We start from the raw sequence: 12,127 nt of genomic DNA on the forward strand, positions 1-12,127 counted from the left end.
CTCTGCCTGGGTGTGTTGCTAGTGATTTATTTCCAGTCAATAATGATTCAGTTTATTTGTAGAAATCAGTTAAGTGACTTAAGTGACTCAGTTATGTCTATCATATAAATAACAGAAGTCTCAACCTGACTGGCAGGTTCTCGTGGTAACATAGTCTGTTATCCCAATTACCAAATTGATCATAGAGCACAGAATAATTACTGAAGAAAAATAGGACCCGATATGTCTTTAAAAAGAGATGCTAAGAAAGCAATAGGAAAATCAGAGTAGTCTAAAATTTCTGTGTCATAATAATAGCTTTCAGATAATAAATTTGTATAATTTAGTTAGTGCTAATAAGTTTTGAGAAATATCTTAGGATAACAATTCAAGATTTATCAGCCGACCCAATGATGGAGGGTTTACACATTACCTTTTTGAATACTTTTAAAATACCTGTTCATTAAAGTATTTCCTCTTTATATAAATGAAATTTTGCATTTATTCCCCCTAATTTGACCCACTCTTTTTAGAGAATGTTGGGGAAGTTGGGATGCATGTAAGGAGTTTTGACAGAATCAACATGTTCCCCTAGGTAGGAGAGAACTGTGCCTTCATTTCCTGCAAGATAGGACCAGTGACTATGTAACTTCAAGCCCTCTTGCTAAGGGAATGGCAGTCAGCAGCAGCAAAGACTTGGTGCAGCTGCAGCTCTTTTCCTGTTCTGGTCTTAAGTGATTATTCTAGTAGCAGTTTTGCCAGATAAGCAGCCAAGGCCACAAGAGGCACTTTCCTTTTGTCCATGTTGAGGTTTTGCATAAATGGTCTGTTTACTTGCCTTTCCTGGTAGGATTGAATATGTTGGAATATCACCATACTTCATAATACTTACTGTAGTGTCACTAACACCCAGGGGCCAGAGTTTTTGAGGCTTTTCCAGGTGAGTCATTATGTGAGTTGACTCTGACTCTTCTTTCAGTAAAGGTTATGAAATGCCTTTGGAATTCCTAAGAACAGGTTGTTTACTCTTGAGCGTTGAATTAAAATGTTGCTTCTAGAAGGGCTGAGGTAGAAGACAGGTGACAGGGAATAGTAAAAAAGAAGGAAACCAACATCTCTTGCTAAGATTGCTTAGCACTATGATGTTTTAAAGGTGCTCTCTCATTTTATCTTCCCATCAACTGTCAGAGGAGATTCCTCACTCTTCAGTTAGGAAATAGAAATGGAGAGAAATTAAGGTAACACAAACAGTAAGTAGCAAATTTGTAATTCAGATTTAACTCTGTCTGACCCTCTTTGGTCTACCATTCTGCCTCCTCGGGTTTCATTGGCAAGTGCAGTCTTTGTGCACCCGGGGTTCACGTATGATAGTATTCTCTAATGCTTTATATTTGTATCAACCGACAAATTTACAAGGCAGAATGAAATACTGAGTTAACCGTCAACACATTCTGAGAGAAATTAATGAATTGTTCTTGTGTATAAAGAAATTGTGAACTACCTTACTGTTGTACATGGAAAATATGTGTAATTCTCTCTTCATTTATTACTGTTTTCATCATTATTCTTATATGCTAGTGATATCTATCCTCCCAAATGCTACATAGGTTTATGGAACGGTGCCACAAAGAAAAATAAATCCGTTGACCCATTGTATTACAGTATAAAGGAGGAGTGTATTTTGAACCTCAGCAAACCTTTTATGAAAAAGAAATATAGGGACACCTGGGTGGCTCAGCTGGTTAAGGGCCCAACTCTTGATTTTGGCTCAGGTCATGATCTCAGGGTCATGGGATCGAGCCCCAAGTCGGGCTCCACACTCAGGGAGTCTTCTTGAAATTCTCTCACTCTCCCTCTGCTCTTCCCCCTGCTCCTGTACGCACATGTTCTTGCATACTGTCTTTCTCTCAAATAAATAAGTCTTTAAAAAAGAAAAAAAGGAAGAAATATAATGCTTAAGAGTTTGGATGCAGGAAGCCAGACAGACTCCTTGGGTTTGAATCCCAGCTTTGCCATGTCCTAGCCAGGGTGACTTTGGACAAGTTAATGCAGTCATTTTCTTCAACTGTAAAATGAAGATGCTAACAGTAATACTTATCTCAAAAAGCTGCTGTGAGCATTCCATGAATTGAGGTTCTGATGCCTAGAATAGAACCAGGTACATGGTAAGTACTCAGTGAATAAATGTTTTATTTCATCTATGTGTGAAGAAACAGGTCTGCAATTCAGCCATTTGCTCGGGTCCTGCGTTCTGTTGGCAGAGTTGGTGCTGACACCCAGGTGTCCTGTTCTCGGTTCAGTGCTGGGTGCTGCAGTGACATCCAGGGCAGTATGCATAGGAAACGAATTTTCCCTCTACCATTGCTTTATTACTCCAAATGCCAGTGCTATTTCTGTGCTCTGAATGTATGCTGTCCACTCTAGGAGCAGTTTATCAACCCAATTCCCAGATGGAGAATCTTTCCCAGGGTCCCTGGTTACTCTGCTGCTGAGCCAGCTGTCACAGTCTTGTACTGTGAACCCCTAGCCCAGAGGTTACCAGAATGCCAAAAATGTTAACAGACTCTACCAGGTCCATAATCCCATATCTATAATTCCCAAATCCCCAAAGCTCTCTAATCTGAAAGCTTTTTCATGAATCATATGACTGTAAAACTTGTTCAGACCTGAGCTTATCTAGTGATAAATCACCTGAACTGACAGGAGGCTATTTATCGTTTGTATTTATCCCTCCTGGTATGTGTATTTTTACAGTTTACTGCAGACATACTAATGTTTTTGCTTATAGGATACTGCCCCAGATCTCAGTGAGGATGCCTATCAGTCAGGGTCTTGGCAGGAAGAGATGGGGGCACTCAGAACAAGTAGATGAGGAGACCTTAGTAAAGGGATTGTCTGTAAGGCTGTGGGTGGGTTGAGGGATGAACAGGGATGGTGCAGGAGGGACAAAGGAGGGATTACTTGGTACACCAGGACTTGTGAATACTCCTAGGTTTAAAGGGCTAGGTAGAGAAAGCATTACTGGAATCCAGAGAGAGCAGCGTGGGAGGGAGGGGGCTGCCATCAGGAGCTAAGGCCTTAGCAGGTAGAAGGAGCCAGCTGGTAGCAAATCGACAGGAGAAGTCTTGGGAAATATATACCCAAGCTGGCTTGTCCCCTTCCCTGTAGATGTCCTGCTGGCAGCTTTCTTTGGTAGCACCCCTCCTGACACCAGAGGCAAGGGAGCTCAGAGATGCAGACCAGAAGGTGAGTCATTGGGGCCCCACGCATTAATGGGGGTGGCAAGGGGATCTGGAGGGCAAAAGGGAAATGCCCTGCACAGCATATTCTGTAGTATCCAATATATGCACTCTACCATCTTTCTGAAACCCCAAAACTCACGAATGCTTACAGTTGTATTTTATTAAGTCAACAGCATATGCCTACATTCAAAAAATATTAATATATACATGTGAAACGTTTTTTTCTTTAGTTTGCAGTTATCGTTTACAGTGCTGTACAGACTTATGAATCATTTATAATAATTCCTAGGCTACCCTGAAAGATTGGAACTACTGAACAAAAGAGTGCTATCTCCTTCATTCATTGATTCATATGTTCATTGATTTTACAGATATTCCTTATTGATTGCCTACTCTGCAAAAACACTGTGGGCTCTGGAGTATAAAGACAAAAATATGACACTAGCCCTTCTAGTAGCTTGCAGTTTAGTAAAAGACACTAATTTGTTGGAAAATAATAATACAGTCCTGGGTTAGCTGATAGTTTCATCTCAAAGCTGCCTTGCTGTTGGAGGCTCTGTTTTGAGAAGGGTTTCTTGACAACATGTGAGCTCAGTGGAAAAAACCACTATGATCTATTAGCTGTGGGTACGATGGGCACAGTAGTGGAGCGTGTACATGGCACACAGGTTTGGCTTACTGTGCTTTAACTGCGTGGCAGAGTGACATAATTCTTATAACAGAAGCAAGAGGGGGGGCTTTGAATTAGGAACACCTGAGAAGGCTTCATGGGGGAGGTAGAGGGTTTTTAAGGATTTCTAGACAGAAAAATGACAGGAGCAGAGGTAAAGGAAGAAGGCAGGACAGGCTGGTGTGAGAGGGCCACAGGGTCTCAGGAGTAAAAAAGCAGTAGGTGATCAAAGTAGATTAATGAGCACCTATCCTAAGGAATTTGGACTTTATTTTGTAGCAAGTGGGTTACAACAGGGCTTTTGAGAAGAGGAGGAACTGTGTTTTAGGAGAATCATTCTACCAGCTCTTTGAAGAGGGGAGGATTTAAGAGGAAGGTGGTTGAAAGTCAGCTATGTCAAAGAAGGATGGCCATCACCTAGGCAAGAGATGGTGATGTGAGAACAAAGACCGCAGCATGGGGAACAGAAGGAACAGTTGGTGGACATTTTGAGAAAGAGATGATGGATTGTGGTATAAGTGATCAGAGGGAGAAACCACAGTGACTCCAGGGCATCTAAAATGTGACTGTACAAGAGAGGGGGCCTGGCTGCTGAAGCTGGCATGAGGGAGTACCACTGTAGTTTTGGACATCTTGATGCAGAGTTATGGCTAAAAATATTCACAAGAAGATGCCCTGCAAGTATTTAAAATTCTGAATCTATAGCTCAGGAAAAAAAAATGCTAACGAGATAAATTCCATGCCCAGAAAAAGTTTAACGACTGTAATTCCTTATGGTAATTCCAAAATACACAAAGCTGTAAAAATTACATGTTTAAAAAAGTTTAGTGTCAAAACTTATTTGGTGACAAACCTGATCTGAATAAATTATTTATCCTGTTTAGGGTCAATTGTTTCTGCATAGGAAATAATAAGTTTGAATAAAGGGTGCTGTCCCAAACTACTGGAAGGAGAGTATTCTATATTAAATGGTGCTTATACCAAATTACCTTTTAAGAATAAAAAAAAAAGATTATAAATTCTGAAACATATCTTGCCCCAAAGTTTTATTTATTTATTTTTAAAGATTTTATTTATTTTAGAGAGAGAGCATGAGCAGGAGAGGCAGAGAGAATTTCAAGCAGACTCCCCACTGAGCATGGAGCCCAACATGGGGCTCGATCCCATGACCCCCTAGTTCAGGACCTGAGCCTGAGCAGAAACCAAGAGTTGGTTGCTCAACCAACTACACCACCCAGGCGCCCCTGGACCTAAAGTTTTAGATAAGGTGTTGTGGATGTGTATCAATAATTACATTATGAATTTATTTCACATTTTAAGAAAATATTCTCTTTTGATGCATTTAGTATAAAACACAGTAGGTAAACAGATACGTCTTTGTACCTGAAGTTTTTGAAGAATGAAGCATTCTTTGTATGTGCCTTTTTTCATATACTGATGTTTGATAAATTTTTAATTCACAAAATTGGGATACTAATAGGACCTACCTCATAGAGTTGTTTAGTAGAGCTAATGAACAGGATCCAAGACATAAAGGGTATTTTAATAAATGTTAGTCATTCTTATTCCAACCCCTTTAATCAACAAAATATTTCCTAAGAAGCATTTTGGATATTTTTTTTCTTTCCCAACCTTGGAAAATGCAGTGAAAATAAATGTCTCTCTTCTTGAAAATGTGAAGGAAGTAGCAGAGAGGACCAACATTTCTTGAGAACCTAGCATGTGTGTGGTGCTTTTAACCCCATGAGAAGAATATTGTTTTCCCCATTTCACAGATGCAGAAACAGATTCTGAGATGTTAAGTAGCATGACCTGGGTCATCCCTCAGTAAGGGGTAAACTAATTTCTCTTTTCCCTTTCACCTAGCTTCCAGGGGAGTGTGAGAGACAGGTAAAACACCCTCTCTGGGTGTGAAAGATGAAGTCATTGTGGGCCTCTCTAATATACTTCTGGTTCCCTTTTTAAATGGTTAAAAGAATGTTGTCTTTCCATTTGTGTTGTTAGCTTGATACAGGTAAAGACATATTTCAGACCCCAAATCATTGAAAATCATTTCTGATTATGTCCCTTTTTACCTGCCTCCCTGCCACACATTTTCCCTCTAAATAAAGACCTCGAAAAAACATGCATTGGACCCAGAATAATCAAGTCTAATTTTCAGACAAGCTGAAAGCACTATCTTAATTTGATCAGGATTGGGAGGAGGAAAGGGATGTGGGGTGAGGTAAGAGTCTGGTTGCTGTAGTGGCCTTGAGGGTTAGGGAGGGAGGTTTTCTGCTTGCTGTAAGAGGGAGTTACCTGCCCAAAAGGAAGTCAAGTTTCTTGTAACTTGACCAAGTACACAGCAATGTAATCCGGTTCTTCAATTTTTGAAGTGGATGCTTTAAATGAGAGAGTGTCACATTTTCTTCCTTTCTTCCCCGGACCACACGTCGTAGACCTGGCCCCTCCCCTTCTCAGTCCAGGCTCCCAAGGCAAGGTTTCTTTCTCTCGTTTCTTGCTGCCAGGCAGGAAATGTTCCTAGCTATGGGATAAGCCTCCCCCATTTGGGGTGGGGGGGAGATGAGAAAAGGAAAAGGAAAAGAAAAAGAAACAAAGCAAGAAAAACTGCTAAAGCAGCGAGCCTGAGCCCTGAAGGATCACAGCGGGTTTCCAGTTTCCTAAAAACAGGGATTCCCCCCTCCCCCCTTCCGCGGTCCCCCCTTTCCCCGGTTTCCCCCCTCCGCATTCCCCCCCCCCCCGTTCTCCCCGCCCCCACCCCCCACCCCCCACCCCCAGCGGGACTTGTGGGCGTGTCTTTAAGTCCCTGCTAATAGGGCTGCCCCGCGGGCGGGGCTGGCTTCCCGGGGCGCCCCTGACAGCCGTCAGAGCGAGCCCCTAGGAGCTGGACTGGCGGGCCACACCGCCCCGCTGGTGACCGAGTCCCGGTGCGCTGGTCCATGCTGGTCCCCGCCTTTGTTCTCGGGCCGGAGCGGGGACATGCGCGGCTGAGGATGGAAGTGGAAGACTCGGGCGGCGTGGTGCTGACCGCCTACCACTCGTACGCTCGCTCCCAGCCGCCCAGCTCCGAGCCACGCTGCGCGCCCAGGGCCACCGCCAGCCACCCGGGCAGCAGGTACCCAGAGCGGCTCCAAAGGGAGCAGAGGTTTCCCGGGCTTGCGCTTTCATCTCCCAGCAGTGTTTTCTTCCAGGGCATAAGAGCACCATCACTTGATTTTTGTTTCAAGTTTTGGTGGACAGGATGAGTGAGTCTACTGCTCTTTGTATTATCCTTGATTGTAAGTGGGAAGTGCACGAAGTCTCAGCCGGCCGTGGCTAAAGTCCTTGGCTAGCAGAGGTTAGCTGTCGAGCTGTGTTCTTGATACAACTTGATGATAAATAGGCATATGCCTCATTTCTGCCAAATTCACCCATTGACATATTGGAGAATTAAAAAAAAAATCACTGGAAATGAGACAAGCAGAAAAGAAAAAAATCAAAATACATTATCCTAAATTCTCAAATACTATTGAAAGTTTCTTTAGTAACTGCATGCCATCTGAGCTAAAATATAGCTGGATAGATACTCTAAAAAGTAAATCTGAGTAGACTTTTAAAAATTTTATTTCTAGATTTTAAAAACCATTCAACTGTATAAATACATTGGTATCATTATCTTATTGCTAATGTTGACTCAATGTTGTAAATGCTACTATAATTTATTTTTTTGGGTGAAAAGAGGTCTATAACCATCTCACTATGTGTATTTTAGATTTAATATAGCAGGGATCTATGTTAAATTACTCTGTATCAGTGTTCATCTGTTTGCTGCAAAGCCAATGTGACTTACATTAACTAAACAAAAATGTTAGACTCTTAGGAAATTTCCCTGGACAGACAATAATAAGTGAGATGGTTTGATATATGACTCATATTTAGGGGAAGTTTTGCTTGCTTAAAATGTAGCTGTTTATCTACTATGGATCCACAGATGAATGATGGTTGTTGTTTTTTTTAACAAGTGGGAGGTTTGAGAGTTGATTTGCTTTTTTGCATCAAGTTTATTTTTGTTCACTTTTTCTCATACTTTTATCTTCAGTTATGTGATAATGATTACTTCTTTCTCCTAATCTAATTGATTTGTGAGGCTTTCAACAGATTGTGATTTTATTTCAAGGAATATCCTTTTGGCTAGTATCCATGAGAAGAACAAACTACATTGGCATGAGATCTATGTTAGGCTCGGCTAACAAAGACAATATTGTTTCTTCCAAAAAGAGCAGGTTGAGTGAAATCTTATTTTATATAAAGACAGTGAGAAAGTAACATTTTTCTTCCAGCTTTAGTAGCACATTGTTTTAAAGGCTGCTTGAAGATATAAACTTGCATTTGTCTTTAGGGTGCTTTCTTTTCTAAACATAATCCCTGACTATAATTATTCAGATTATGAGTAACTAAATAGATATAAGTGAGTTCATGAGAAGCAGGGGCCTGGTTTGTGCATTTTTAGATGGTCCTGGTATAGCTGTCCTGTCTCTAACTCCCAGCAGCTGTCTAGGAGTAATAGCTAGATTGTGCCATTTGGGCCTTCGGAAACTACATCCGTTTCCAAAGCAAACTGGAGGAGAAGTTCCATTAACTCAGCATGTGGTCTTGTGGAATGATAATGCATGAGAGCAAGAGTTGTGTGTCATAGTTAGTGTTTTATCATATGGCTGTCAATCAGATTTATGCTGCTCCAAGTTTGCATTTTGGTGACCGTGTACACCCTCTCTATAGGAACCTTTGTCCCTCAACTCTCTGATGCAGGAGATAGTTGACCCTGTCCTCTGTAACTAAATCATGAGAGAATAGCTTAATTCCTTGGTTCCCAGTAACAACAATCAAAAAGAGGTTCCTGTACTTAAGGAGCCAGAGGACACCATCAATCATGAGTCTGATAACAGAAATAATCAGGACCCAGTTATTAACCTTTGACTCACTAACTACTGATCAATACTTCCTTTCAAGCCAAGGAGCAAGATCGTATTGTTCTACTTATGAAGAAAGCACTCTCTCTTTCAAGAATACCCTTTCCTTAAAATTGCTTATGTATGTGTAACATATTTGTGGACGAGTGACCAGTATGGCACTAGGAAGCATGGACTTTTGTATCATTGTTCTTTAGGTCTGAGTAGCAAAGTTTCAGTTCAAAGCAAACCCATCTCTTCTTATTTTTCAAGCCTCCACGCCATCTGACTTGATGTGCTTTTGGTTTTTTGAGCCCAGTTTTCCCACTAAAATATAATCTCAGTCTCCTCTGTATCTTTCTCTTCATCATTCTCTTTTGTTCACTGTTGTAATCCCAAGTGCCTAGAGCAGTGTCTGGCATGTCGTGGTAGCTCAGTAAATGCTTGTTGAATAAACTAATGAATTCCTACCAAGGTCATAAAATGACCAAGATGAAATGGCAGGATTTTTAACAGCAGAAGTCAGTATGTTTGTACCTACTATGTGCCAGCCACACATTACGTATTAGGGATACAAAGATAAATAAGACAGAGTCCCTGCCTTGAGAACGTGGCCCTTTACCTTTCAGACAAATAGGATTTTTAGAAAAAGCTTAGAATAAGTAGCAACATTTTGAAAGCAAGAAGCTTCAGATATCAATCTGGACTGCCAGCTTCTCAGTAAAAGAAATAATAATAAAAGAATAAAGGATCCAGCAACTCAGGCCTCTGCTGCTGCCTGCCAGCACTGGTTGAAGCTGAGTAATGGCTGCTCCATTACATGCCTCCCCCTCCAACTCTTCAACATTGAAGCTGGGTGGCCACCAGTTTCTTTAGGGACTGCCCGTTTTATTTTATTAAAATAAGTAGCCAGGATAAAGTGTACTTGCCAGTGACTCAAGCTTGGGATCAGGCTCCCAGACCCCACACATCACCTACACTATTTATTACCATGTGGTCTTGGGCAACTTGCTTCAGCTGCTTAGAATAGTGTCCAATATCAATGAAACATCCAATAATTGTTAGATGTATCATTACTGCTATCCTTTTAATTACAGGTGTTGTTGATATAAAGAGGAGAGTAAAACATTTTTGGTACCTATCCCCAAAAGGTATTAATGGAGGAAAAAAACTCAAGTACTAAGTATTTGTTGGGAGGAGAGAAGGTAATTCCTTATTTCACAAACATTCTGTCTTTACATTCTATTTTGTAAAGGATAAAAGAGAATGAAGACTGTAAATTTTCAGTTCTGTTAAGTGGTTGGGACTGTCTTTACAATCATGTAATTTTTAAAGAGGCTGAGCTTCTAGACCCTTAATCAGAATCCAGAGTGGAAAATATTGACATATATACAAAATAATTTTGCTTAAAGAATGAAAGGTAGCTGAAGATAAAGCCTAGGTATCTTGTTTTTCAAAGATTTTCTAAGCTATATATAAGAAATATATATAATATTTTTTGGTGAGTGTATAGTGAAAAATGGCCATGAGTATTTCTGGTGTTTATTTCGTTAAACCATAAACTTCCCAAGACAGAACAAAAATAGAAGAGGAAGAGAACCAGCTCTTCCTCAAAAACAAATAAGAAGCTTACCAAGGTTATCCTAGGAATTTTAATCCTATAGCAATGTTAAAACTTTTGTAAAGGGGATATTGTTTTGTAATATCATTAACTATTCTTAGTAATGGGAATGATTTGATTAAAATGGAATTAATGATGATTAGAAAATAAATATTTTATTTTATGGAAAAAACTAAATTTAGCAACTCTTAATGCCATATTCTTCTTGGATGGAAATTAAAAAGATTTATTTCAAGGTGCAGCTCTCATTCAGTTAAGGACTTACACAGGTCTGTGTGAGCTTCTGAACATATACACAGGTACACTAAAATATGGGGCAGATCCTTTTTTTAAAATACTTTTTTAGAGGATTCAGAAAAAGTTATAGAAATAGAATTCTTATGAGAGGATAAGGTATTTATGGGTCATTTTTAATGTTATGGTTAAAACGAGAATTGGTGTCTCTGGATTCTTTTTACAGTGGGGCCCCTATTGAGCATAGATGCCTCCATATGTGGAGCTGTTGGAAAACATCTGGCACATTTCCTTTGATCATGTCATTTGGCTAAACATTTGGCCAGTTGCTCTGTCCATTTTTAACCTGCTCAGTTCTCCCTGATCATTAATCCTTAATGTATCCACAAAAATTCAGGGAATTAGGGTGATGTAGAATCATGTTCATGAGAATAAAAGTAATACTTTCTTAACTTTTTGAGATAATATTAGACTTCTGGAAAACTTGCAAAAGTACTTCAGAGTGTTTCAGGTAACCTTCACCCAGTTTCCCCTGATGTTAACATTGTGCATAACCCTAGTTCCATTAATCAAAACTGAAAACATTGGTGCAGTACAGTTAACTATATAGTCTTTATGACCTGATTTCATCAGCTTTTCTGCTAGCATTAGAATTTTTCTGTTGTAGAATTGAATTTGGGATCCCACATTGTATTTAGTTTTGCCTCCCAAACCTCCAGTCTCTCTGGCAGTTTGTCCTTATCTCTTATGGCACTTTTGGAGTACTGATTGCTTGTTTTGTAGGAAGTTCTTTAATTTGGATTAGTGCAATGTCTTTTCATGGTTAGACTGAAATTATGCATTGTGGGTAAGACTTGCACAGAATGATGTTGGGCCCTTTCAAGTGCATCATATTAGGGGGTACACGATGGTGACCTGTCTCATTAATGCTGATGTTGGCTCTGATCACCTGGTTAAAATGGTGCCTGCCGGGTTTTCAGTACTGGTAAACTATATTTTCCTCTAGGTAATTAATAAGTATCTTGGGGGAGATTTTTTATGATTATGAAATATCTTCTGTTTTCTTCTTGAACTTCCCTCTACTAATTTTTTTCTCAATTCTTCTACATTGATGTCTTTTCCATTCTATAGAGTCCACATTCAGTATTCTCTGACTTTATTGTTTTTATCTCCTTCATCTTTAAAATAATCAACCAAATATAAAAAATGTTTCAATTTTTTCTGGTCTGAGTTCATGAAATCTATTCCCTAATTTTCAAAGTTTCATGATTTTTTTGGAAGCAAAATTTTATGATGGTCTTCAGAGAAAAATAGAAGGCTACTAAATTAAATTCTGTGTTAAGAGAGGGTAGTTGTTAAATCCCACCTTGCCTGGAGAGTATTACTGTGGCTGTCTGTTTTCTTAGAACTATGTTTATACCTAATGGAAACTTTTTTTCCCTTACCAGTGTTC

General features: G+C 39.8%; 1 protein-coding gene across 4 annotated transcripts in view; it reads left to right on the plus strand.

Moving 5' to 3' along the window:
• Positions 1–6,752: 6,752 nt before the first annotated feature.
• ARHGAP28 (Rho GTPase activating protein 28) overlaps positions 6,753–12,127 on the plus strand; it is a 203,137-nt gene continuing 197,762 nt past the window's right edge. For 3 of the 4 annotated variants that reach the window (XM_025886906.2, XM_073898512.1, XM_073898507.1), the window contains exon 1: positions 6,753–7,006. In XM_025886906.2, the coding sequence (XP_025742691.1) occupies positions 6,831–7,006 (176 nt within the window). In that variant the 5' untranslated portion in view covers positions 6,753–6,830. The remainder of the gene's footprint in view (positions 7,007–12,127) is intronic. The other variant, XM_073898510.1, reaches the window with a different exon arrangement.

The sequence above is a fragment of the Callorhinus ursinus genome, unplaced genomic scaffold, assembly GCF_003265705.2.
Source record: "Callorhinus ursinus isolate GAN/ISIS: 27379988/994484 unplaced genomic scaffold, GSC_fseal_2.0 scaffold11, whole genome shotgun sequence".
In the NCBI taxonomy this organism is placed as follows: domain Eukaryota; kingdom Metazoa; phylum Chordata; class Mammalia; order Carnivora; family Otariidae; genus Callorhinus; species Callorhinus ursinus.